This window comes from Pelmatolapia mariae, linkage group LG1 (genome assembly GCF_036321145.2).
Source record: "Pelmatolapia mariae isolate MD_Pm_ZW linkage group LG1, Pm_UMD_F_2, whole genome shotgun sequence".
In the NCBI taxonomy this organism is placed as follows: Eukaryota; Metazoa; Chordata; class Actinopteri; order Cichliformes; family Cichlidae; genus Pelmatolapia; species Pelmatolapia mariae.
This window is the reverse complement of record NC_086227.1, coordinates 26,343,745-26,371,722: the sequence shown is the minus strand read 5'-3', so window position 1 is coordinate 26,371,722 and position 27,978 is coordinate 26,343,745. Positions and strand designations below refer to the sequence as shown.

The 27,978-nt window shown below is 39.3% G+C and overlaps 4 protein-coding genes across 6 annotated transcripts; 3 read left to right on the top strand and 1 right to left on the bottom strand.

Annotated features, from left to right (window-relative positions):
• Positions 1-378: 378 nt before the first annotated feature.
• Positions 379-11,078, top strand: phf10 (PHD finger protein 10). 2 transcript variants are annotated; one of them, XM_063477365.1, is made up of 12 exons: positions 379-509; positions 1,833-1,942; positions 2,233-2,363; positions 2,466-2,549; positions 2,640-2,764; positions 2,891-3,040; positions 3,549-3,658; positions 3,760-3,907; positions 4,323-4,475; positions 8,939-9,047; positions 9,571-9,759; positions 9,939-11,077. In XM_063477365.1, the coding sequence occupies exons 1-12, from the start codon at positions 438-440 to the stop codon at positions 10,034-10,036; spliced, it is 1,479 nt and encodes a 492-aa protein (XP_063333435.1). In that variant the 5' UTR covers positions 379-437; the 3' UTR covers positions 10,037-11,077. The 2 variants fall into 2 exon arrangements, with proteins under 2 accessions (XP_063333435.1, XP_063333437.1); XM_063477367.1 differs by lacking the exon at positions 379-509 and adding an exon at positions 668-762 and having other exon boundaries at positions 9,939-11,078.
• Positions 11,079-12,626: 1,548 nt separating this feature from the next.
• psmb1 (proteasome 20S subunit beta 1) lies at positions 12,627-15,786 on the top strand. Its single transcript, XM_063461655.1, has 6 exons — positions 12,627-12,811; positions 13,169-13,276; positions 13,472-13,553; positions 13,694-13,823; positions 14,562-14,668; positions 15,148-15,786. Exons 1-6 carry the CDS (start codon positions 12,711-12,713, stop codon positions 15,331-15,333), a joined length of 714 nt encoding a protein of 237 aa, XP_063317725.1. The 5' UTR covers positions 12,627-12,710; the 3' UTR covers positions 15,334-15,786.
• Positions 15,787-19,032: 3,246 nt separating this feature from the next.
• psmc3 (proteasome 26S subunit, ATPase 3) lies at positions 19,033-20,703 on the bottom strand. Its single transcript, XM_063477364.1, has 2 exons — positions 19,737-20,703; positions 19,033-19,486 (listed from the first exon to the last, which is right to left on the bottom strand). The coding sequence occupies exons 1-2, from the start codon at positions 20,679-20,681 to the stop codon at positions 19,148-19,150; spliced, it is 1,284 nt and encodes a 427-aa protein (XP_063333434.1). The 5' UTR covers positions 20,682-20,703; the 3' UTR covers positions 19,033-19,147.
• A 19-nt stretch (positions 20,704-20,722) lies between these two features.
• On the top strand, positions 20,723-27,866 carry tbp (TATA box binding protein). 2 transcript variants are annotated; one of them, XM_063477363.1, is made up of 9 exons: positions 20,723-20,835; positions 21,261-21,473; positions 23,162-23,339; positions 23,469-23,637; positions 23,815-23,902; positions 25,122-25,213; positions 25,325-25,492; positions 25,613-25,707; positions 26,372-27,866. In XM_063477363.1, the coding sequence occupies exons 2-9, from the start codon at positions 21,420-21,422 to the stop codon at positions 26,449-26,451; spliced, it is 924 nt and encodes a 307-aa protein (XP_063333433.1). In that variant the 5' UTR covers positions 20,723-20,835; positions 21,261-21,419; the 3' UTR covers positions 26,452-27,866. The 2 variants fall into 2 exon arrangements, with proteins under 2 accessions (XP_063333433.1, XP_063333425.1); XM_063477355.1 differs by having other exon boundaries at positions 20,775-20,800.
• The last annotated feature ends 112 nt before the right edge of the window (positions 27,867-27,978 follow it).

Below are 27,978 nucleotides of genomic sequence, written 5' to 3'. Positions count from 1 at the left end.
TTTTTTTTTTTTGCCGATGCCCGTGATGCCGCCCCCATCACGATGTTGACCTGGGCAACCGCCCATGTCGCCCATACCAAAACCCGCTTCTGTGTGGTTCAAAATTCGTTGTAGGTACTTTTCATGAGGGAATTCTTGGCCTATGTCAAAACTGGACACGTGAACAGCATGTAAGGGTTAATATAACTCAAACTTCTCATCAAACGTAGTTTTAATTTATGCAGACTGTAACGACCATGAATTCACTTTAACTGTCTATAATAATTAAGATAAATCGATATTATACCACACAGTCCCAGTCCTGTCCTGAAGCCAGCCGTCCAGCCCAGCAGGTGTCGGCCATGTTTCAACGCTCGCCAACAGCCGCGAAACTTCACCAACGAAGAAGTAACGAGCTAGTATGCTAGCCTAGCTGCAGAAATCATTTAGCAAAAAATATGGCTGCTGTGCTCCCCGTCAGGCCGCCCTGCGATAGCAACCCCGCTACCCCCGGAGCACAATCCATAAAGGTGACATTTGTACGCCATAACAATATTAATAAGACTAATAATAAAAACATGAGTCACTGTTAGCTCAGTTCCCTCGGCTCTGCACGGCTATAGCCTGAGCTAATAGCTAACTGGCCATTTATGGGACACTTTAGTCCATGATTGATGATCAGTAGCCACATTAGCGTCACTCCTTTGTTTTCAGCTGTGTAGTAATTGGTTAGTTAGCTCGTTCGGTTTGAATTTCCTCGTTTTATGTATCTGCAGTGATCTGGTCTGTGTACTTTTTGAATGATCTAAGTAAAAACGCGACGTTTAATGTTGTAATATTATAAGTGATTTGACAATTTGTGCTCCTTCTGTCAGTCAGCTCTGGCGTGTAAACTCATACATTTGTTTTGGTCTGTATTTAGCATAAAAAGTAATTATAATCTAACTCTATAATCTAACCGTCAATAATATTGACTAAAGCTCCGTGTTGATGTAAGAGGGGAAATATCCTTATCTGAAATCATTTTAAGTGTGTTTCAAAATGAACCCTCTGTATTAAACTGGCTAAATCTCTGAATGTTAACTTTTGCAGTTGTTTAAAAAGTTTTCATCATGCCGGGAAATACTATCATGTCTAAAATAGCAGTAGTGTGCACTGTGTGTGATTTTTATCTCATGCCTGAGGAGTATATACAGAAAAGCACACTCAGTTTAAATACACTCTGTGATTCATTTATAGTAAAAGTATGCACTGCTCAGCCATTAAGTGGGCCTGATTTGTGGATACAGCAGGCTGAGCAGAGATGCCCAGACCTTGCTCTCCCTGGCCCCTTCTTCTATCTTTTCTTGGTGGGATACTAAGCTGTTACCAGGCCAGCTGAGAGAAGTAATCTTTCCAGCACATCCTGGGTCTTATCTTAGAATATGAAACAACTCTTCTAGGAGGTGTCGTAGTCCCTCCATGAATTGTCACATTAACACGGTGTCAACCAAGTGATCCTGGGAGCCTCTAGTGGGGTCTCTCAAGGTAAATTGGTCCTAAGCGATGATAGAATGGTAAAATGGTAAATGGCCTGTATTTGTATAGCGCTTTACTAGTCCCTAAGGACTAGACACATGTTAAAATTTGTTGTAGCAACAGGAAGATGAATCCTGCAATTATGAGTCCTAGGGTTCAGGTTTACTAAGCAAAAATTAATTTGGGCTCTATTCATTTCTGTGTCATGAAAGTGTCCAATACAAAATCAGCTCTTAAAAGCTTTGTGGATATACTTCATGATCTGGAGTTTTCAAACATCACATTATGTAATGTTAATGTTGAAAAATAATTCTGATTTTTCTTTTCCTCTGTAGGAGGATGTCATAGAAGAAGTGTCCAATGATGGCAGCCAACCTCCCAAGAGAAGGAGAATGGGTTCAGGGGACAGCTCTCGAAGCTGTGATACCTCAAGTCAAGATCTTGGGTAAGCTGGTTTGGCATTCAGCAAGAAACATCCACTGGCATAATTTTCAAGCATTCTTGACAACCAAGTAGGACAGAAAATTTGTTGTTACCATATGTCACATTCTTTTTATTTTAATATATATCCCCAAAATATACTTGTATATGATAAACCCTAAAAGCTGTAACTGTCAGTATTGATGTCTCTTTAGTTCTTCCAGTGGCAATTTTCTTGTCTACATCAGCAAAGATTAATCTCAAAAATCTTTTCCAATCATCAAACTCTGTTGTCCCTCCAACCTTCCTTTCCAGTCCGACGTATTTCCCAGCAGAAAACCTGACGGAATACAAATGGCCACCAGACGATACAGGAGAGTATTATATGCTGCAGGAGCAGGTCAGCGAGTATCTGGGAGTCACGTCGTTCAAGAGGAAGTATCCTGGTAAGAAGTGAGATTTTTTGTGTTTACCTGTTTTTTGTTGTAAAGAGTTACTCTAAGATATTAACTGGTGGTGTTGGTTTGTGCTTTTCTGTTTCTTTTTAGATATGGAGAGGAGAGACTTGTCCCACAAAGAGAAGCTCTACCTTCGTGAACAGAATGTCATCACTGAGACACAATGCACTCTGGGTAGAAACCAGTCCTTCAAACTCAGACTGACCGCTGTTCCAGTTGTGATATCAGAAGGTAACATCTTTCCTTTTCTTTCCTTTTCTTCAGGTTTGACAGCTCTGAGGAGTGATGAGGTGATCGATCTGATGATAAAGGAATATCCCACCAAACATTCAGAGTATTCTGTCATACTGCAGGAGAGGGAGCGACAGAGAATAGCAAAAGAGTACTCCGTAAGTTCACAAGCAACAAAAAAAGATCCCGTAGAAGTAGGGCCACATTATTTTCATCTAAAGTGTAATGAAAACCTTCTGCATACATCTCCAAATATATTTCTAACATTCTTTGTTCTTTCATAGCAAATGCAACAGCAGAACCCTCAGAAGGTGGAGGCCAGCAAAGTCCCCGAGTACATAAAGAAGGCAGCAAAAAAAGCTGCAGAGTTTAACAGTAACTTCAACAGAGAGCGCATGGAAGAGAGGAGAGCTTACTTTGACCTCCAGACACATGTAAATCCAAACTGAAGGTTTTTTTTTCAGGGTTTTAGTAAAAGCCCAATAGATGGCTTAATTTAAATTTCAGGCATTTATCAAAAAAAGAAAGCAGAGCGGATGTCTGTCTCCCAAAACCAAAAACGGCTTGCAAAGCTTTTTTTGGCTTCCTCTTTGGAGGCTATTGTTTCACTTACTTCAACTGGAAATTCTCCAGTTTTATGCCATAGCGGTGCAGGTTTTCCTCTTAAAACATAATTACTGCTTTCTCTGTGATGTTTCTCTATAAAGAGAAAATCCGGGTATGGCAGTATGTAGTTTAAAATGACTCTTATACACTGATATATTCACATTGGTTAGATCAAAATTTGGTAGATGGTGCACAGGTGTCAAAAAAGTAAAATTTAATTACATAATTACATATGTGGTTATAGCTGATTAGAGGCTTATGAATGCCACAACAAACTGTCTTTTTTGTTGTTGAGGGTTTTTTTTTTTATTTCTCATATGTGTTGTGTTGTCCCAGATCATCCAGGTGCCCCAGGGCAGGTTTAAGGTGCTGGCTCCAGAGCTAACCAGGACAGGACCCTACCCTGTGGCTCTTATACCAGGACAGTTCCAAGACTATTACAAAAAGTACGGCACCCACTAAAAAAAGTACTTTCACTGCTAATTACTGTTCAGTGCAATGTATCAAAGGTTTCGCCCTGATCCTCTGTTATTTTGATGTATGACAGATACTCTCCCAATGAGCTGCGGTACTTGCCGCTGAACACAGCTCTGTTCGAACCTCCACTGGATCCAGAGCTTCCTGCACCGGACTCAGAGCCTGACTCTGACGACGCTGAGGATGGCAAGGATGACAAGAAGATCAAGAACTCATCTGTAAGACAGTATTTTGATTAATCACAAGGCAAGCTACCCAAGCTTTCATTAGTCATAAATGAGCCAATCTAGTTGCCTCTTACTGATGTTTGTATGTGATTACTCACTCTTCATTTTACCTCGCTCTGTTGGGTATTTTCACAGCGTGATTTGATTGGCTGGGAAGGGAGAAGTTAAACCTTTCTAAGCTTTTTAACACAAACAGTGCAAGGAAAGTGAAGCAATGGATCCACATTACAGTTTGGTAACACACTGAAGTCTGAAATGCCCAACTGTGCGACTGATCCTAGGTCTCATGTCCAAGTCACTAACCTTCATCACAGTTACCTTGTCATGGATATGCTCTCTCGCACAGCAGAGCTATATCATTTGTCCTTCACTGATCCTCCACCTTTTTAATTCTTTTAATCTACAGGACAGTTCTTCCGGCAACACATCTGATGTGGAGAGCCAGGAGGGCGGGGGCGGACAGAGCCACAAGTCCAAGGCCAAAGACAGGACATCAACAACGGGAAAAGACGGCAGCCAGCGCCACTCTGCGTCCCAGAAAGCCACCGCAGGGTACAAGGTAGAGGACAAAACCACCTGAACTCTTCTCCAACAACAGCAGCAGCACTTTTCTACCCCCTCCTCCTCTTTCTACTACTACCACTCCCTTACTCCATCCATCCCGCCACCCCTCCCTAGCTTTCTTCACTTTTTTTCTCCAGCTTCTACAGTTTGTCAGTTTTTCATCTGGGACAGCCTGGTCCACACAGACACAAACACACACACAAACACACACTGGGAGTCCCATCTTCAGGTTTTTTTTTGTTGTTGTTGTTTTTAGGATTGCCACGTGGTTTTTTTGCCCCCGTTTTTTTTGTTCCTCTTTGTACAAGACTGTGAGCAATAAGAACTTTTAAAGGAACAGTTCACGTTTCTTTCACCGCACTTTCACTTTTATGATGATTTTATGTTTTTTCGGTGAAGACAAAGTTTTGCTTTTTGATCGTCTTCAGTATACCTCTTGTCTGTCCTCACTTGTCAGAAAAAATACTTCCAAGACAAGTAAGTGGATGTTTTTGGCTGCTAGTTTCTTCCTTTTTGGTCAAAAATGATAAAATGATTTTGTTAATCTAATATAGAAAATATAAACCACATACAGTTTGTAGTTGCTTTTAAAAAGTAGTTAATGTTAACACTAAAGAATTTTAACATTTATATCCTTAAGTCTAGAAGGCACTTAACCCTACTGTTTTAAGTGTGTATCGGTAAAGTAACATGCTTTGTTTATACACTCTGTGATGTACTGTTAATAAGTATCAGACAGCTGTTTTGACAAGGGCATTACCCGCCCCTGTGATGTCATCATGGCGTGACGAGGCCTTGCTGACCTTATTCACACTGTCGCTGAGCTGAGCTAGAAGTAGACTGACACACAGTCATGGAACGTCCTCATTTTAAACTAAAAGTCTTTGAACTTGATGCATATGCACCACTTTGCTTCCCCACAGCTCATTGTGCACTTTCCATTTGTCTGTAGTTTTCCAATCCAACTTTATAGGACTATTCAGATGTTAAAATGGACCTGGGTATGTCCAGTTGAGTTCAGCTCAGCTTTGTGGTGTGGGCATGGTCCTTTTGATAGTGTAAGACCTGTTAAGACTTTCAGTGTTTTTTTTTTTTTTTAAGTTTGCTTTAACTGACATTTTTATCATCACAACTTTCTGCATAAGAGCCTCAAAATGTGGCATGGCATGTTGGTAGCCAGAATCAACTAGAAGTAGTCAGCTAATAAAAGTATATGATATATAGTATGACCTATCATTTTGTTAAGTAAAAATATGCCTGCTTCCTGTTAAGTGATGAATAATTTATTTTTTTCCCCAGTGGATGAAAAGTTTGAGTGATTTTTTTTTTTAAATGACTGTTACTGTTTTTCAAATGTCACCACATGTGAAAGGCTGCTAGCTGATTAACGTTACTTCGCTCTGGTTTGGCTACCATCTACTGGACATGCAGTGCTTAATGGTGACCTCACTTGAAAGCTGTTTTATAAGCAACTCACAAATAAAAGCTAATTATGAACACCAAAGATGGAATTAGATTGTTGAATACCTGGCTCTACAGCAGACTTTTGTTCAGGTTTTGCACGTTTAATATTTGGTGTAATATAAACAAATTAAGTGTAGTGAGTAAAAGAGAAAAATCCTACTGAAGCTTTGGCTCTAGAGCCTTTCGGTAGCTTACACGTTGGTTCAGTCCTTAAATACGTGGCTCAGAGGAACCTAAAATATGTGACGCACTACACTGCTGCATTTTAAGCATTTTAAAGATGCAAACAAACACAAATAAGCGAGACTGGAGCCCCGGCAAAAGCAAACGATAGAGTAACAATGTAAACCAACCCCACAATAGTTAGATTCAGTATTTCTCCTCAGTTTTATTATTTTTGTTTATTAAATAACATTAAAAACAAGACTGCCTATAAATCCAAACCAAACTAATAATTAATAGTGCGAGTCGAGCCCCATGCCTTCCCTTCTCTGGCTTCTTATGCATGCAGGTGACCTTCTGCAAGCCAATCAGCCAAGAGTCAATAGGTTAATAAGGATGATAGTAAATTATTATTATTAACCGTTATTTAACCAGGAAAAAAATTAACTCTTGAGATAAAAAAAAAAATCTCTTTTGAGATTGGGATTAAAAATGTGCCTGCACATCAAGGTACATGTAAGGCACCGCTGTGCTGGTTCACTTGTATTGGCATTAATTGCATTAACATAACAATCAATCAGTAGATTGTATTAACAGTGAATCCAGCAGTTATAATGCAATAAAAAAAAGTAGATTAAGTGTCATGATTGCTCTTATTGCTGTGTGAAAGTAAAAAAATTATGCTTCACCGTAACATATGACGTAACCAGAAACCCCTCTTAACTCCACGCTGTAATCTTCTACGTAACCTGACGTAACCCGACCTCCTGGGAAATGTAACTGCCTGTCAGGCCGATGACTTAATTTTAAAGTTACGGCGTAGGGGTAAGAGGGGTTTCCTTTTATGTCGTAAGTTTCCACCCAGATTTCCTGCCTAAGCAAAATGTAGGCATGACTTATCTACAACCAACAAATACGTTTAAAGAGTCCGTTTTAAATAGCAGTATAAATGTTACTGGTGACATCAGTAATCCAGCCAGGCCAAACACATAATCAGTGGGGCTCAGTTCAGGAGACTACTCTTAGTTTTTTCTCGTTTCCTTCTCCTGCTGCTGTTTTGCTCTTAGTTTTCTTCCCTGCTCTGTTTCTAGTTTTTGATTTCCACCATTAGTAAACCACACCTTTTGTATAGTCTAATCTAATCTGTCAGGGGATATTTTTAATGATGGATGTCACGCTGTATCTTCAGGCATTTGAAGTAATTGGACATAATGCTATGAGTTTATAAGGATAAATAAATATAATAATAGTAATAAAGGGCTACATGTGATTAATGGGATGTTTCCATTAGTTCAGTTCATCTTTATAAGAATTTCATCCTCTTTAGATACTTGCTGAGTTGACTTTTACTCAACTTTTTGTTTTTAGAGCTGTGGCTCTATCCTCAGATGTTTACTTCTTCAGCTTCCTGTACAGTTACATCAAGATTCATAAGTTTTAAATGGTTGTCCGTTTGTGTGATGTCTGGGCTTAAATGTCCCCGAGCCACTTTCTTTCTGCTCTTTTTGTTTCTTTACTCTCTGCCATCTTTTGAACTAGACGGTAAATTCACAGGATGGTCGTTCCATGTAAAATCAGTCAGTTCAGGAAAAGACCTGACTCCCCAGAATTGGCTGGTTTGATGTTTGTTTGTTTGTTTGTTTGTATTTATACAATAACTTAAGCATATCTAATAAGGTCAGGTGAACTTTATCCTCATACTGTGAAATCTGTCAGTTACATGCCCTCAGAAAGTACATTGTTATGGGTTGAAATTTGCCGCCATTTGTCATCTATTTTGAGTCCTTTTAGCTTCCTCAGTAAAGGAGATATCCACAGGAGTTCAAACGACCTTTAAGATCCTTTCAGAACTGCAACCCAATCAATATAACACTACAAGGGTCAAAATCTAAAGCTTATAATATAATGGGATGTCAGTTTCAGCCTGTCTGTGATGTAGAGTAAAAAGTAACAGAAACAAGCATTGGTACCCTGGATGCTTGATTTGATGTCTAATAGTACACTGGAGAAAAACTTTAAAAAGTGCATTTTGGGGTCAACTTTATCGAAACAAGTTACAAGCAAACTTACATGTAAGCAAATGTAAGTTTGCTTACATTTTGACAACTGGCTAAAACCCTTTTAACCCACTCCTGTGTATGTCCAAAGCCTGTAGTTCGGGGAGTTTTTACCCCTCACTCTGAAAGGCTGGGGGTATTGTTGTCACCCTGGTGGGCGGGCTGGGGTCACGGACATACAACTTTGTGAACACGATAACTCGAAAACAAGATCAAATAGGATTCTCAAATCTTCTAGGAGGCTGATGGGTAGCACTGCCAGCCACCAGTATTTTTATAGTTTGCATGGTGTCATTAGATATGCTAAAGTTACTAGAAGTTCCTACATTAAAAATCAGGTGATTCTCAGGGGGTCAGGTGGGAGTCATTCACTGATTTTCTATGGAATGAGCCAGGTACTTCATATTTCCACATTCATAAGTCATCATGAGAGAGTTTGCACACTCGTGGGGAGGACAGAAGTCATGTTAGGGTCAGAGCATTCATTAGTCAGAGTGTATAAATGTTTTTCAAATTTACTGAACATTTTAACATCATAAAGGGTAACTTTGTGTGGTGCTGCAGCTGATTGATCAGATGATATTTTAGGGCCAGCCTGGGGTCACTTTTATTTAAAGATCACATTTATAGTTAAATAAGAAACATAATAAAATCTTTGTTCACCAAAACCTTAAATGCAGCTTTGACACCAAATATTGAAAGTTTTGTTTCTAATAACACCCATGACTGCAGGATGCTCGTGTGTGATTTTTATAGCATTATTCTGCCCTTGCAGCCTAAGGTCATTCCCAGTGATATATGTGGCATTTGCCAGAAGGGTAAAGAGGCCAACAAGAAAGGCAAGCCAGAGGCTCTCATTCACTGCTCCGAGTGTGAAAACAGCGGTAAGTTCACACACTCAACTCCAGAGGGCAGTTTAATCACATCTGTTTGTTTTTTTGCTGCAAATTGTCTAGTTAGTCATCAGCAGTTAACATGTATTAAGTCACCTCCATATTTAGTCAAAGGAAACCTTTAGTTAAGTGTTAAACGGCTGGCTAACTTTATATACCTGTGTGTAAGCATGATTTAAAGTATTTGTACTGTTTATGATACTGTATGTAAGAGAGTTTAGCTTGTGTGGTTCAAAGTCATCTGTCAATTGAATTAGCAGGTATTCGGATGAAGGCTGTTTCATTGGTAGGAAAATTCAGCATCTTATTTATTATACCTGAAAATGTTCTAATTTCACAAATATTACTGTTTTAGATGATGGGCTTTAGTATGTCGGTGGATAAATGCCTTACTGGGGTCAGTAAAATGTCAGGGCGGTATTTTGCCTGTCTTTTCCATGTGTCATGTATTTATCTGGGTTCATGTGTGTCTCTCCGGCTCTTCTGCTTCTTTGCGCATGTCCGTGAACTTCAGGCCACCCATCCTGCTTGGACATGAGCGAGGAGCTGGTGAGCATGATCCAGACGTACCGCTGGCAGTGCATGGAGTGTAAGACCTGCACCGTGTGCCAGCAGCCCCACCACGAGGACGAGATGATGTTCTGCGACATGTGCGATCGAGGATATCACACCTTCTGCGTAGGCATGGATTCCATACCTACAGGTGAGTAGATGGACATACAAAGGTGATTTTTAGACCAACAAATACCAACCGAGGCTTGTACTGCAAAACACGATTTGGGGTTTAGCCAAGTAACCTTCAGGTTTTATCCCAGGTTTTTCACTTCTTGAGCTGAGTGTAGTTTTTTTCATGTTTTTGATTAATTCTCTCTGTCTCCTCAGGTCTCTGGATATGTGAAGTTTGCGACAAAAATTTCACCACGCCCAAGAAGAAAGGAGGAGCTAAAACACCCAAAAAGAACAAGTCAGCTCAGAAATGATCAGCGGTTCCATTAATCATAACAATCCTGTTATCACATTCTAGACAAATGCACTGCCATTAGAAGCTGTGGAACTGGAAAATGACAGATAAGTGTTTGGCCAAACAGCTTTGACGGAAAAAGATAAATGCACAGTTTGTGATCCATTTAAAAAGAAAAAAAAAAAAAGCAAACACAGTAGTGAAGCTTCCTTCCAAATATTAAAAAATCCAAACTGAATGTTTAACCTGCTGTTGCTGTTTGGTGTGTCTTTAATATACAGACTAAGACTTTTCTGCTGCAGGCCTATAATTTAAAACATAATTAATTCCCACCAATAAACAAGATCAGTGCATTACGGTTTTATTAGCTTATGTATGTGTCCACATTAGGGATTACCTTCAACAGAGCAGCTCGGCAGAATGACCTCCACATACATAAATAATGTAGAAGCTAAACTGGAACTCGGATCCATCCAGATTTGCTGCACTGAATCCTTTGACCAAACCACTAACAGTGTCGCCCGTTCATTGTTAATTCGTGCAGTTTGTGCCTCGTTATGTTACTTCAGTGATAACTTGTTTGCTGGGAAATTGTTTCAGTTAAAGAAAAATGGTGCTTTTGATGGTTTCACTACTGAAACAGCTGATCTTTTTTTCTCTCAAAATTCTGTCTTTGTCTTTGTTTTTTTGGTGTTTTTTTTTTTTTTTTTTTATATCTTTTGAATTACAGTTTGTATGTTGATGATGTGTGATTCACAGAGGCGGGCCAGTAAAATCTTATTCAAGTGAATAACGACATGGTGCTTATGTAAAAGACACTGGCTGTCAGACCTCATAGCTGCAGGAGTTTTCAGGTTTTGGGAGTGAGTCTTTATTAACGAAACAAAGGCTCAGAAAAATGGAACCACTTGTAATTACATTGAATTGTGATTACACTGAATTTAGCGTCCATCAGCTCGATGGTTAATTGATGTTTCTGCAATCAACTTGAAAAGTTTTTCTGCTGTCCTGCAATAAGCAGGTTGTTAACGGGGTATTTGTTGTTGAATATAATGCTTTGGTTATTGAAGTTAAATGTGTTTTTTGTTTGTTTGTTTTTTTTTAAATAAAAGCTTTAAAAAAAGAACAGTTTATCTTTTGTTCTATCAGTTTTTTGTGATGTTAAAAGGAGTCCCTGTCAGTCACGTCCTCCTGCTTTACCTTTCCATTTATTTTTTTCACAGGCTGAGCAGAAAAAACGGTCTCAGTTCAGCATTGCATTATTTTATCTCTTAAATATCAGAGCCAAACGGCTTTACCACTGCATAGACAGATGGCAATTTAGTTAATACTGTAAGGTTACATTGTGTACATTGCATTATTTATAGAGAAGTATATCCATAGTTCATATATTACTAATAAAAGTTTCAGTATGTACCAACAAGCGTGCTTTTATCGCTAAGCGTGATTTTAATTTAGGTATTTTGTGCAGAAACACTATAAATTTGAGACATGCTCACAGCAGTTCAGCAGTGTGATGAGGCTGAAGTAATCTGATTCATCCACTGAGCCATGTTGGAGAAAGTGGTCTGCCACAGCACCATACAGGATAACTTTTTTTTAACTCTCCCATAAGAGAAAATCATCCTGGATCAGGCAACTGCTGCACTAAAAAGTCACACACAGACTTAAGAATAGGTGATAATTAAAAAACAACTAACTTCAAAAACGTCGACACTTCTCTGTCATTCACTCATGAGCTGCTCATTTATCAGTTTAATTGACAGTGGAACAAATAATGTTTACAACAGTTATACTTACACTGGGGACTCTGTTCCTTCTGCCAGAGTTCATCAACTCTGAGAACAGGACGTGTGAGGGGTCGGATAAAATCCTGGTAGCCTGCTCAACAGCAGACTGTACAAAAATATCTTGGTGACTGAGGAGTGTTGTTGCTGTGATTTTTTTTCTCCTGCCGTTTTAATCAAATTAAAATTTGATCTTGAGTGGTAAATTTCCAAACCAGTTGCTGATGCCATAAATTTAAGACAAACTTTGTAGTAGTTCTATAAAAAAAATGACACAGTGTTGCAGCAGACCCCAAAAACTCAAAGTCTCCAGTGAAAATGAAGCTGCTGATGAACTCTGACACATACGCTTTTCACATGTATGTTCCAGGTAAGTGCATTATGAATTTGCACCCCTGAGTATTTGTACATTATAAGCTGTCTAATGGCATTGCCATGTATATTAATATGGGTCAGATCTCCAGCTGATTTTAGATTCTTATTAATTTCTTCCTGTTTCTTTACATTAATATGCAAGTGATGCACAAAAGTTCCAAGAAGCCAGTATCCCCAGTATTTCAAGCCTAAAATAAACTAAAACTCTGTAATTGCTCAAAAAAAATGCGCTTCAAGTCAGTTGAGACTCTAGGATTCTAAAGTATCTTGTTGCAGGAAAAAAACGGAGCAAATTTGATCTTTCGATTACAATTTGTCTTTCTTTCTTCAATTTCGGAGATATTTTTTCGGCTAGCGAACGCATTAAACGTGTGGTGTGCATTACTTCGAGCGGCCTGTGGAGACGCTGTCACACGGAGGCGCTTTGAAGACTCGGTTGTGACGACCGTAAAAGAAGAGGCTGCCATATTGCAGTGATACAGCGAGTTTATCTGAAAGAAGCTTCAGCACCGTCGGCTTTTTCCTTCAAATATGCTTTCTTCTCAGCATTTCGGGGATCCTGGGAAGATGAAAGATTATCACTATACTGGTCCAGTAGAGCACAAGTTCTCTCCATACGCCTACAACGGAGGGTGAGAGCTTATTTTCAATTCCTGTGTAGTTAGCTTGCTTCTTTGCTAACGTTTACATCCTATTACATTGGACTCAAGCTAACCCGCTCCGAAAATGAACTGTCAACAAAGCAGTTGTTGAGATAATGAAAAGTTTCTGATCCTGTCTGCGATATAACTGTATACCTATATATTTATCTAACCTTAGTGGAAAAAAGTTATATTATGAGCCAGAGATTTTTGTTAGAGATGAGTTAAACCTACAGTTTCAGTTTCGGATCAGTAGCCTGTAGCTGGCATTAGCCGTTTCCTGGTGCAGCAGACTTTTTTCCGCTCTTGTGTGGTGAACAGGCTGACCTCTGTGGTGTATTTCCTCAGAACTGTACTGGCTGTTGCCGGAGAAGACTTTGCCATTGTAGCCTCAGACACCAGGCTGAGTGAAGGCTACTCAATCCACAGCCGGGACTCCCCAAAATGCTATAAGCTGTAAGTGCACTGTCATCTCTCTGTGAAGCCACTGGGAAACAACAGGTTATGAATTATGGGTAGAGCCCTGTGAGGCCTTTAATAGTGTGTAAATTTATATATTTTTTCTTTTTTGTGCCACAAAGCAGCTGTTGTTTTCTGGGGATAAAGCTACCAGATAAATAATATATTGATCAGAATGTTCTCCTCTTACAGGACAGACACAACTGTACTTGGCTGCAGCGGTTTCCATGGCGACTGCCTGACTCTGACAAAAATAATTGATGCCAGACTAAAGGTGAAGTGGTGCAGAAAGACTTTTGTTTTCACATTGCATGATGGATAATATAACAGGCTGTCATCCACACCCACTTCAGGACTCTCAGTCAGCATCGTCGTGCTAAAACACAGCTGTTCTAATGTTTTCTCTCCTTTCAGATGTACAAACACTCGAACAACAAGACGATGACCAGCGGAGCCATTGCAGCCATGTTGTCCACCATCCTGTACAGCAGAAGATTCTTTCCTTACTACGTCTACAACATCATTGGAGGATTGGATGAAGAGGGTGGGTGCTGATATTATGATGACTACATTTTTTTAAACTGTGTTTGGGCTGCAGATCTTTTTTTCTTGCTATGGTTATAGATTATTTTTTGTGCAGAAGACAAATTTAAGTGAATAAAGTTTGAGACTACATTAGTTTGTATAACAACTTTGGGAAACAAACTAAAAGTTGCCAAGAGACTTCATTAAACAACTTTTATTAACAAGGTAAAATAATCGAGCTAAAGCTTGAGTGGACAGGCTATTATGATAATTTGTGCTAATGAACTGGGTAAAAGGTACAGGATACAGTTACGTAAGTTTTTCCTCTCTCAGTTAAACTGATAAATGAACATGTCGTGCAGGATAGACAAAGAAGGAGGGAGGTTTTGATCTGATCACACTTTTTTAACCAAAACTTTAAGGTTTACTTACTTTAGTGTTCATATTTAACAACTTTATTATTATTCTCTCTAATCCACCACTATAATCTAATGACAACATGCACAAAATAATAAGAACAAACGGGCAACCCCCCCCCCCCCCAAAAAAAAATGACAGTGATCCCAAAGAGGTGACAGTCTACAAAAAATAAAATAATTCATGTGTAGTGTAGTGCTGGGTGCTTGAGGTGTTATTTTTAATGTTATTCTTGTGTCATACTGTTAGTTTGTGTTATGTTTAAAACTATTAAGATTTTACTGTGTTACTGTATGTAAAAGCCTGTTTCTGTTTGTAATATTGTGTAATTGTAATACAGGTAAGGGAGCAGTGTACAGCTTTGACCCAGTGGGTTCCTACCAGAGAGACACCTACAAGGCCGGAGGATCAGCCAGCGCCATGCTACAGCCGCTACTAGATAACCAGGTTTTTAAAACATGCGCGTGTACTAACTGATGTTTCCATATTAACATTATTATATTCACGTGCTTGTATCTTGGGTGTGTATTTTTAAGCTTATTTAGCCTCCCAGCATCCACCAGGTCATGACAAACCACTTCGTAGCCACATATTACGTTTCAGAATCTCGACCTTCCAGTTATTCTGTTATAAGACCTGCATTGAGGTATGCCATATGGAAAAAATAAAAATTCTGTATAAAGGGGTAAAGGCAAACCTGAACTTAACTCTAAACAGGATGCTGGTGACCTGGTGGATGGTAAGGGTGGACCTGCTCAGAGACTGCAGGTGGAAGGGAGCCTAATCTGGCCTCTGGACCCTCTCTCTCGATCGAGATCGAGATTTTTTTGTGCTTGGGTCCTTTCTGAACAAAGAATCAACTAAACAATTTTTTACTGAGAACACAGACAAATACAGGACTCGGTCTTCTCTCTCTCTCTCCACAGATTGGTTTCAAGAACATGGAGGGTGTCGAGCATGTTCCTCTGACTAAGGATAAGGCAGTTCAGCTGGTCAAAGACGTCTTCATCTCAGCCGCAGAGAGAGACGTCTACACCGGAGATGCCCTTCGGATCTGTGTCATCACTAAGGAGGGCATTAATGAGGAGACTATACCTCTGAGGAAAGACTGAGGAGGAAACATGTTGTTTCCATCTGCCTCTAGTTTTTCTGTTTGGTGCACATTCATTTTATGGCTTTGGCACCTTTACGTCAGGTTTCTCAAAACAGGAGTGTTGATTCAAGTAGCCACCTTAGTGGCTAACTGGGGAGCTAGTTTTCTTTCCCCTGTTTCCCAGATATTCCAGTTCTCCTGTTCACATGCTCTTTTATGTGGTCTGGCAGGCTGATCCTGGATCAGCACTCCTATTCTGAGAAGTAAGTTCTTCACTCGCCCATACCTAGACCCTGCCTCTGTTCTGATTTTTCATTATGTTTTCGAAGGAGATCCTCTCTGCTATTCTTTTTACATTCTTAATAAATGTAAAGAATTTAAAAGTCTGCTCTGCTTGTTCATTGCACATTCCACCTCAGATAGACCTCTGTGCATGTCTTTTATGACCAAAAGAAAACAAATGAAAACAGTATCTTAATACAATATCTTGTTAAATAATAAAATTGGTTTGTTTTTTTGGTTTTGTTTTGTTTCGCTTTTTCCATTTAGAACCATCGGTTAGCATAGTAGGAATACATAATTCATACACATCATCAGTGGATTAAAATCATTTTAGTTTGTTGGCTATGTACAACCCAAGTGATCTCATGTGACTGTATAATATTAAAATAAATGAGGCACCCAGTGAACAGTCAGCTATTGAAACTGATGTGCTTGAAACCAGTAAAATGAATTAGGTCAACTTTGACGGAGATAAACTGAGCTTGTCACATTAAGTACTTATAAAAGTATTTCAAGGAAATGTATGACATCATCATCGTAGGCTGATGTATAAAAGGGTTGTGTTGCTGTAGAACAGTTGGAGCGCTCAGTGTGAATCTATATGGTTGTCAAATTAAAAGCATGACTCATGTCGTGATCAGAACAAGTGTGTATAGGAAAAGAAAATCAAAAATGTGAACTGTCAGCATGTATTCATTGATCCATCCATTTTCTTCCACTTATGGTATACAGTCGACCCCTGTTGATCCAGGGTTCGGTATTCATGGATTCTTCTGTGGAACGCAACTCCAAAATATTTGCAGATTATTTCATGGATTTTTAATGTAATTTTTTTGACTAAATACATTTTTTTATGATAAAAAAAATTTACTTTTCAAATTTGAATATTAATGTAAACACAGCAAAAGATCATTAAAATTGATTTTTTTTTTCTTAACAAAAGATGCGCAAATTCCAAACACAAAGATCCCGAAAAGATTGAAATAGGTAGTTATTAGCATTTTTAGAGGGGGTACTGAGTATTTGTGGATTTCAGATATTCATAGGGAGTTGTGGTCCCTAACCCCGGGGAATACGGGGGTCGACTGTACAAAATTGTTGGAATAATGAAGGACTACCTCCAAATTCTTCCACTTCACCTTAGATTAACAGCAAAATGGTTGAAACTTGGACACAGTTGGACAATGATCCCAAACATGTTAAAACTGATTCAGGAAAGGATAAAGCAGGCTAATGCTAAGCTTCTGAAATGGCCTTTCCAAAACTCCAGTCTCAACCTTTTTGAAAATTTCTGGACTATGCTTAACAGCCAAGTCAATTGACCGGAAACCAACCAATATAAATGAACTCTACCATTTCAATTCAATTCAATTCAATCTTTATTGGCAGACTTCATGTCCATAAAAACAAGACAGAAACACACACAACATTTCTCTCCCCCCCCCAACACAGGGTATAAACCATTTAATATATATATATATATGTATATAAATAAGTATATAAAACATTTGTAAAAAATATAAAACCATAATATACATAAAACCCAATTACTTAAAATAAATCGATAAATACACAAACACTTTAACCAGTGCTTTCTCAGACTGGATGAGTAACGGGAACCACTCACTGTCGGATCTGTAAGTGCTAAAATTATACTGTTACTCGAACCATCCAGTCGTTCTCTAAAATTGTACATTAACTTTCTTAAAAGTGCTTTAAAAGTCCAAACACCCACAGCTACAAACATCTGACTGGCACTACCACTTCTAGGTATCCTGCAAAGGATTCTCATCGCATCATTATATGCAACATGCAGCTTCTGCATGCTACATTGTTTGTAGGATGACCACAAGGGGGCAGTATATAGCGGTGTGCAATACGCTTTAAACAAAGCCACTTTAACTGGAAGTGAACAAAAGCTGAATTTGCGTGCAATAGTATTTGCCTGCACATAGAGCTTACATCGTTGTCTGTATATGTCATCATCATCATTCATTTGCTCAGTAATAAAGTGACCGAGGTATTTCACCTTTTTATGAACTTCAATAGTTTTTTTGTGCCAGTTTAAACAAAGGGAAATTTAGCTGTTTATCCTGCTTGGTTCTACATATCAAAACAGCACTTTTAGCAGCATTGTACTCTATGTTGCACACCATATTCAGTACAGACATTAAGAAGATCCTGTAACCCAGCACTGCTTGGACTAAAAACAACCAGGTCATCTGCATACATAAGATGATTTATCAATGTTTCACCTAATATACACCCAGTGTTACAGGCTCTCAGCTGTATGGACAAATCATCAACATATAGATTAAATAAAATTGGAGACAAAATCCCACCCTGTCTGACACCATTGCTGACACCAAAGGGGGCAGAAATACTACTTCCCCATTTAACCTGCATGCTCTGATGAGCGTACCAGTAAGAGAGAATCCTCACGATGTATTGAGGAACTCCCCGTCTCTTCAATTTATCAAAAAGTTTTCTATGGTTCACTCGATCAAAAGCCTTAGAGGCATCAATGAAACACATGAGGACAGATGAATTTTTAGCCTTATACAAACTGACTATTTCCTTGAGTGCATATATGCACATGTCAGTGCTGTGCTTTGGTTTGAAGCCAAACTGATTATCCAGAGAAGAGATGAACACACTAACTCTGTCAAACAAGATTCTTTCTAACACCTTAGATAAAATACTGGCTAGTGCAATCGGCCTGTAATTATCCAAACAGCTCACTTTTGCAGCTTTGTCTTTCATAACTGGTACCAATAAAATACACAGCATTGAGCCTGGTAATATGCCATGAATCATAAACCCAGTGAAACAGAGTGCTAGAAGAGGAGCTAGCCTTAAACTAGCATGTTTTAAATGTTCTGCAGTGATGTGATCCAAACCAGAGGATTTATTATCAGACAACCTATGAATGGCTTCATATACTTCATGTGTCCTTACACTTATTGTGTCATTACTCATGTCAAAATTGTCCTCATATGGATCACTTTTTATACAGTTAAACAACGCACTGTAATGCTGTCTCCATAATGCAGCAATGTTATCTGCCCCAGAAACACCTTCAACAGTTGATGGTAGAGATGGTTTACAGTTATTGAGCTTTCACCTCTTTCCAAAAATCTGTCGTATTATTACACATCATTCCCCCTGAATTTAGTATAAATTCCCCCAGAATTTATTTAGTATAAATTCCCCCAGAATTTATACTAAAGAACATTAAACGAAATATTAGTGCGTGTGTGTTTTGACCACAACTGTATGTTGAACCCTGCCATCTATTCTTAACTTTAACTGCTTTAAGTTAAGAATAAATTTATGACTACTATGCAATTCCAGATGTGCAGCTTCTAAATAGCACCAGGTACCCTTACATTATTTTTAAAATTGTTAGAGGAAATAACAAAAGATACTCGAGGCATTTTATTTATTTTATTGACTCAAGATAATCAGAAATCATAACATGTGTTTTCTCAACAGCTTTTAATAGTAATCAAAGACTCTCACACACAAATACACAGACACAGGTAGTGTCCTCAGGCATAGTACTGAAGGTTAGCCTTCTTCTTAGCTTGGACCTCCAGGATTCCCTCCATGTAATCCTCATGGTTCAGCTCTGTGGCTCCGCGGCGCAGCGCGATCATACCGGCCTCCACGCACACAGCTTTGCACTGGGCGCCGTTGAAGTCGTCGGTGCAGCGGGCCAGCTCCTCATAGTTGACATCGGGGCTGACGTTCATCTTACGAGAGTGAATTTGCATGATGCGAGCCCTGGCCTCTTCGTTCGGCATGGGGAACTCGATCTTCCTGTCCAGACGACCTGAACGGAGCAGGGCAGGATCCAGGATGTCCACTCTGTTGGTGGCAGCAATCACCTAAATAATAAAGACAGTATCATTGCAATTAAACTCCAGTCATCATAAAGTATTAATGTGGGGGTCTGGATATTGACGAAATTTTAACGTTTTTCTTAATGAATTGTTGTATAAATTCACTTTAGGTGCCTCAGATCTACTCAGATGTAGTTTATAATGTTTTATCAGTATTGAACATTAAATAACAATGAAGTGGTAGCAGAATTGTGGTGCACTTTTGCTGTATTCAAGAGTAAACAGGCAAATTTACCTTGACCAGCATGTTTGGCTGAAATCCATCCAGCTGGTTGAGCAGCTCCAGCATGGTCCTCTGCACCTCTCTGTCTCCAGCCTTCTCGCTGTCAAACCTCTTGGTTCCAATGGCGTCCAACTCATCTATGAAGATGATGGATGGGGCTTTCTCTTTAGCCAGGGCGAAAGCATCTCTGACCAGCTTGGCACCATCTCCAATGAACATCTGCACCAGCTGTGGACCTGCAAGCTTCAGGAATGTGGCTTTGGTTTGAGCGGCACATGCCCTGGCCAGTAGGGTCTTCCCGGTGCCAGGGGGTCCATACATGAGGACTCCCTTTGGGGGCTGGATGCCCAGGTTTTCAAACTTCTCCTTGTGGTTCATCGGCAGCACTATCGCCTCCACCAGCTCCTGGATCTGCTTATCCAGACCTCCAATGTCGCTGTACTGCTCTGTGGGGCGCTCATCCACCTCCATGGCCTTGACTCTGGAGTCATACTCGGTTGGTAAGGTCTCCAGGATCAGGTAGGAGTCTTTGTTAACACCTACGAGGTCTCCCGGTTTTAGCTTCTCGGCGTCCACCAGCCCGATCACCGGCAGGAAGTAGGTCTGCCGGGTTGAAGTTTTGATAACTGCGCACTTTCCTTTTCTCTGGGAGTCCAGGTCCACGTTAGCCCCGTCCTCCTCCTGGTCGTTGGGGTCCACATCCAGCAGCTCGATCACGTTAGACACCAGGTAGGGCAGCGTTTTGTTCACCTTTATCTTCTCCGTGTTTTCTTTAATTTTATCCTTCATAGCCTGAAGCTCGTGGGTTACTCTCAGCACTTCGCTCTTCATTATCTTTATCTCGCTGTCGAGGAGACGAGTGCGCTGAACTATCTCCTCTGTGGACATTTTTAACACTTCTTCGCCGATCCCATCCTCCACTTCATCCCAAACTGATTTGTCACTCAGCGACGCCATCTTTGCTGTGTCTGTGGTGAACTGTGACACGACGGAAGAAGAAGAAGCTTCCGGAAGTAGGTCGTGAGCGCCCAAGAAGAAGTCCGGGCTAGTTACGGAGCTGGAGCTGAATTTATGCTGTTCGTGTGTTGATTTTAACAGCGACACCTTGATTGTAGGCTAAAGAGTGATTTTCTGGTTCATGCTGACAGATTTTTGAGTTATTTGCAGTTGTTTTTACCGCATAAAACCGAAATTTTTAAACGTTTAGTTTGCAGATTCATGATTGCTAAATTTGCTAATGCTAACTGCCGCTAACTTCAGCTAGCCCGTGTGCTTACACATTTCATTTTGTGCGAGGAATGTTTGGTAACTTTATTAGCGGCATTTTGCACACTTAACTGGTTAAAGGACACCTCATGTACTGGGCAAGAAATGAACGAGAGAGTTAAAGTAATGTTAGAAAAGGTTAAAGTTATTTAAATGAGTTCGCGCCACCGCTTGCTGCTGCACGATTTTGGTTTCATTCATTTGCATGTTGTTTACGCCACTTTGTTTGAGTTTTATCTGAGTAAAGTGTGATTCTTGTCATCTTTTCAGCCAAGACGCTACTGCCGGGGGTAAAAAGAAGAGTCTGCAGTGTTTGCGTCTGGTGTTTGACATTGTAGGCTGGAGGTTTAAAGAGCCCTGTTGGGTTAGTTATCACGCTTTTACTGCCTTCTACTGGGTGGCAGTGAAGTAACGTGGGAATCTAAAGGGATGGACCAGAACAACAGCATACCAGCCTTCCAAGGGCTGGTGGCTTCCCCTCAGGTAACATGGGCTTTGTGTTTCATCATTAAGGCTTTTTGAAAATTAAGTCACAGATTTTAAAGTCTTTAGACATCCGTTGTTTCTTTATATTTATGCATCCAAGGAGCCAAGCTTTCTTCTATTTTTTGAAGTGGTCTTAAACAATAGTTCTTCAGGCTTTCTAAAGTTCTTAAAAATGGGTGCATTTCTCCACATTTTCAGTTCATTCCCTGTTTTCATAGGAATCTCTTTTGTTTGTTAAACCACTTAAAATGACGTATTAGTCATTAAAGCATTAAAAAGGTACCTAATTCAAGGCATGTACCAGTGTTGTGTCTGGTGCTTCACTTCATTCATACATCTGCTGTATACTGAAGCCTCATCAGAAATGGTCTCAGTGGAACAATTATGGTCAAGAAGCCTTTCTTAAGAAAGGGAAACTGGAGGGGGAAATGCTGAGGTACGACAAATTACACAAGAACTGGATTGAAAATCAGTGGTGAAGGGAAAAGGTCTAGATCCATCCTCTGCAGGAAGTGAATAACTGTGATGACCTAAGACCATATAAAATCAGGGATATTCAAAGACCTAAATCGATACAGGGTGAAATGGGTGTTGGTGATGCAAAGTGGGTGGACACAAAGTTTTACTTTTCTCAATTTTGAGGCGACTGATTGAAGTGACTACCAAATGAGAATGAGGGATACTGCTGATGAATGTATGTTACTTATGCAACCGGAGCCTGCTTTCCAGTGATGAACCATTAGCGACAAAGTGATGGATGATGAGTAATTTCCTCCCTGTGTCAACACCCCTTAAATCATCTTATGTGTTACTAAATACTAAGGTTGGGTGATTGGACGAATATATTGACTATTGACTGAGCCTTTCACCGATCATTTTTACAAGAATGATTTATTTATTTGCCTATGAATAAGTTTGCTAATGATGTTGGTTAAAGCTAAGAGAAGCAGTCAACGGAAAAAATAATAGTTTTAACGGCACCCTCCTCAGAGTGCGCCCAAATGCAGCGATTCATTTACTCAAACTCATAATAGAAAGAAAGAAGGGCAGTAGCCTATGTTCAGAAGAAGAAAAACAAACATATTTAAATTAAAAAAAACCCCACACACAATGGTGGGGAGGGAAACAAAGCGATACTGGCTAATAATTCAAAAAGTAGCTATAATAATACTGAAACAAACAAGAAAAGAAGGTGAAATATTCCCTCTAAACAAAACATATAAATTCTAAATGCACAAATCAGATTACATTACATCGCTCCGCCCATCAAAAAGCCTGCACCTGCGTGAATATATTACATATCGTTATTTATCTGACCGACGATTGTCGTTTGGAAAATTTTTACATATCGTCCAACCTTACTGAATATGATTTATTTCTAAAGTTACGTCTTTATGTCATGAAAAAAAAGACAACTTGAGCTGACACAGTTGTGATCTTTCTGTTCTTTCACTGGTTGGAAATGGCTGTACTTCCAACAGAACCAACATATTCTTCATGGGTTTAAAGTCAGTCGAGAGACTGCTGTCATTTAGATTTTTTGTTTTATTTGTGTAAAGAGAAGAGTCAGACCTAAAAACCAGAATACTAACACTGAGGGAACTGTCTTATATCTTTGCTCTGTAGTTAGTTTCTGCTTCATCATTATTTCATTATGCCCTTCTTTTTGCCTTATCCCCATGCAGGGAGCCATGACCCCAGGCATGCCGCTCTTCAGCCCCATGATGCCATATGGCTCTGGTCTGACACCCCAGCCAGTGCAGAACACCAACAGTTTGTCAATACTGGAGGAACAGCAGAGGCAACAGCAGGCTCAGCAACAGCAGCAACAGGCACAACAACAGGCACAACAGGCCGGCTCAGGTACTCCATAAGCTGTCATTTTTTATCTTCCACATTTATTATGAGAAATCTTGGTTTTATTTAGCCGTGGTGGAAGTTAATCTCCGGTTACACATAAATAACCACTTTTTTTTTTTTTTCCCTTTGCAGGGACGTCGGGGCAGACCCCTCAACTTTTCCACTCCCAGGCAGTGGGAGGCTCGACCACAACTGCACTGCCAGGAAACACTCCCCTCTTCACCACCCCGCTGACCCCCATGACCCCCATCACGCCGGCCACCCCTGCTTCAGAAACCTCTGGCATAGTACCGCAGCTACAGTATGTTTCACATCTCATCCCACCCACCCCAATTTTTGGTGATAACTGCTTTAAAAGGAAAGAAATTCCTGCACATATATTGAACCAAATTGTACTTTAAGGGAATGAAATTTTTAATTGTTTGTATGTTATTCACTCAGTTGTTTTCTCTTGTTCTTTTCTCCTCTTCACTTTTAGAAATATAGTATCTACTGTAAACTTAGGCTGTAAACTGGATTTGAAGACCATTGCCCTGAGAGCCAGAAATGCAGAGTACAACCCAAAGGTGAGGCTCTTGGCTTTTTATTGCTCTACAGCTTACTGATGTGACTTTACTGGCTGCAGTCTACAAATTACAAACTGTGGATGTTCCTGGTAATTAATTTACTAGAAAGGCTATCCCAAAGTCAAGAGTGCTGTGGCCCACTTGAAAACCAGGAATTCTGACAGGGCCCACCAAATCTTAAATCTCCACTCTAATCAAAATAAAAGACAGAGTGGCGTATTTCCTTGATAATTGTATTCAAAAACTAAACAACACAGGCTGTTGGCTATAAATTGCTAATGCTACCCAATCATATGCAAAGTGACACAAACTTCAGTACAAGAGGAGTAAATTAAGGTCAGTGTAATGATTAATATAACAAATGAACTACCTCATATTTCCAGTGTTAATTCATTTTTATATAATTAAATTCATTAATACAAATATGTAACTGTAAATACTTGTGAGTGATTTCAAACTGAATTTCTGTTATTACTTCGACCCACACTGTACTAGATAATAAACCAGAGAGAGAAACTCTCATCAGCTGATTAGTCTAAAATGGTCAAAAGAGACAGGGTGCACTGTCTTTATATATATTCTGTGGGTTTTTAAGAGCCAGCTGAAACAGTTAGGTAAATTTTGTTGCACAATGCTTCAGATGATTGGTCGTGTAGATTTGCACTACTACACACAGCTGTCAGCTATCTAATTTCCACCCTGTTTACAACTTCCCATCACATAGAGATATTGCAGAAAGTGATGTCATTACATATTACAACTAATGGTTATCTGGTGTTGTAAATCCATCCAGCTGTCCATAGCGTTCATTTTCTGCCTGTGATCTGGGTGTGGGACTCAGGGGCGGCAGTCTAAGCAGGGATGCCCTCTTCTGAGTCAGCCACCACCTCTAGAAGAGCTGTAAGAGATGGCTGGTGGGAGGAGAGTTAAACTGCTTTTGAAACTGAAGTCATAACTGAAAAACTAGTTAACAGACTTGTGTTCTTGTTTATTCTTGTAGACGACTAGTTGCACACAGCTCTAGTCTCAACATCTTTTCTTCTTCAGCCCCCTGTTTAACTCACTTTAAAAAAATAAATATTTAAACATGTCTCCTCTACCGAACTCAAATATCTATATAGAATTAAAATCCCAGCTTGGATCAAATTCAAGCAGAAATTATTGTATTTTAAAAGTAATGTCTGTAATAATGGTCAGCCTCGTTGTCTCCGTTCGTTAGCGTTTTGCTGCTGTCATCATGAGAATACGAGAGCCCAGGACCACTGCTCTGATCTTCAGCTCTGGAAAGATGGTCTGCACAGGAGCCAAGAGGTCAGATTACCGTTAATTTTGTTTGTTTTATTTTTAAAAAAGGGGGAAAAAAAGTCTTTCTGCTTTACTTTACTAATATTTGACCACTCCCCTGGACATTTATCTTTCTAGTGAGGAGCAGTCGAGGTTAGCAGCCAGAAAATATGCGCGTGTTGTGCAGAAGCTCGGTTTTCCCGCCAAGTTCCTGGACTTCAAGATTCAGAACATGGTGGGCAGCTGTGACGTGAAGTTCCCCATTCGGCTGGAGGGATTGGTCCTCACACATCAGCAGTTTAGCAGGTAGTTTTTGTTTGTTTTAAAATGACTGAAAGCACGTGAACTGCAAAATTAAAAATGATTGTTAATGATTTTGGACTCTTTGCTTTTTAAGAACTAAAATAACCGACTTGTGTTTTGCAGCTACGAGCCGGAGCTGTTTCCAGGACTCATTTACAGAATGATCAAACCCCGAATTGTCCTGCTCATCTTTGTGTCTGGGAAAGTTGTACTCACAGGTAAGATCCTGTCTGCTTAAAAAACAAAACATTTTTCTTTTTGTGTGTATTAAACACAGGAGGAGAAGTTAAAGTTTGTTAGTCTGATTTTCACATTGTTTAGACCCTGCTTTTCTAAATTATACTGTCTGTCCAACATATACTGACTGTCGGATAGACAGAAAGGATTTGATTTAATAGCTTCTCCAGTCGTAAATGATAACGTTTGAGGGAGTTCCAGTCAGTTGATTTGTGTAGTTGGGGAAAATCAAATTGACAAAATATCTTTAAATAACCTCCTTGATCCCATTATCATGTTAATCAAAAACTATAATAGTACTAAAGATTGATGGATAGATGCTTTTTTTTTATTCCATAACAGGAAATTGTTTTAAAGGGGTAAGGGATAAAAATAATACAATAAATCTATAATAAACAAACAGCATAGTTAAAGTGCCACAGTGCATAGTGAGGACGTTATACTGTGAGGGTGCAAACATTTTAAAGTTTTAGTTAAATATTAGTAAAAAGTAAGACTGAGATTAAGTAAATTGCATTTCCTGAAGCACTTGGACAGGCGAGATGGGATGTCCACGATGGGGCAGTTTGTTCAGTTTTTAAACTCTGTTAATGATTGTTGTGAATTAACTTTTGTAACTTACTATACTCCCTGTTTTTGTTTAAGGTGCCAAAGTGAGAGGAGAGATCTACGAAGCTTTTGAAAACATATACCCCATCCTCAAAGGCTTTCGGAAGACAACGTAGACCCTGCATCTCTTCTTTTATTGTCCCCACAACCCTGTTTCTAACTTTTTTTTTTTTCTTTTTTAAGCTTCACATCAAGCATCAGCCTTACGCTGACCTTCTCATGTGGACCTCTGTAAGAGATGTGCTACAATGAAGTGATTTCCTCACTTTTACTTTTTGTCCCTACAGTATTTCAAGTTGTCTTATAAGCAGGGTTTTAAGGATTGTCTTTTCTGTGTTATGATCCCACAAGTTTCTATATTTAAAAGTCAGTTTATTTCATACACATTTTAAGTCCTCTTTCGATTGTACATAAGATTGTAAGAAAGTGTAAAAACTGCTAATTAGAAAAGGGGCAGTCCTGGACTGTTTTGTTTTATTTTTTGTTTTTTTGCAGTTAGTTTTCTACTTCTGGTTTTTATTAATTGCTCATATTTTATTTTGACATAATCAGCTCTGTAAGCCCCAAATCAGAGAGAGACTTCAAAACCGAATTGGCCCACTTTGCAAAGGTAGATTTCTTTCTAAATTTAAGGCCGGTAAGTTCAGTTCTTGACGGTGAATTCTCTTAAAGTTTGAAACACGTCAAGTTGAACTGAACTGATCCAAATCCTACAGCTGAAGTTGAGTAGTTCATCAGTTTGGCTTCCTGTTCCAATCCTGCTTAATTCTTTGATTGTTTGGAGTCGGTGTAAAATTTTCTCGGGAGCAGATAACATGTTGTAATTTTTGAAAGAAGTGTTTTAATGCTCAAACTTTCATGTGTATGTACATAGAGAAATATTTTTTCTACTGTAAATAAGTGATTCCGACCTTGAAGGGGATGCTGCTCTGCAGATATTCTTTTTGTTTTTTTGACTAACAGGACAGCGTGTTTGTAAGATCACTGGCATTTAAGTTTAGCCAGGATTGAAATGTGACCTGCAAGAAAGACGCTATTAGCTTTGAGTACAAGAAGCGGCTGCCAACCTAATCCTGAATTTACATCTAGTGATTGATGGCAGGTAAAATATGCATCACGTTGCTGCATATTTATTATTTTTAATTTTAATAATTTGTTTTTGGCTAATCAAACCTATATTTAAAAGTTTTTTTTAGGTACTTTTTACAAGCATAGAAAAATATGACTGTCCTGGTTACCGGTGAGCTGTGCTCAGACACACAGCTGGGGAAAAAAAGCCGTTTAAATGTGTTTAAATTCTGGTCACGTTTTGATGTGCTTGTGTATCTCATGCAGGTTCAGCTGGGCACATCCTTCACACCAGTGTTAACATGTAGTTCTTAACCAGTTCAGAATATTTGATTGGCAGATCGTTTGGTTCACATGTTCAGTTAAGCCTCGACTGTATGTATGGAAATCAATCAGAACCTGTCGCATCTACATGGTTCTTAAACTGTTAATGTACTTCTCAGTGCGTTAATAAACATGTACATACGGACTCCTTTGTTGGATCTGGGTCTTCTGTTGGATTAAGCACCATTTTTGTTTGGTTAAACCCCTGTGTTTTGAATTCAATGTTATTCATATGTCACCTCAAAGTGCTT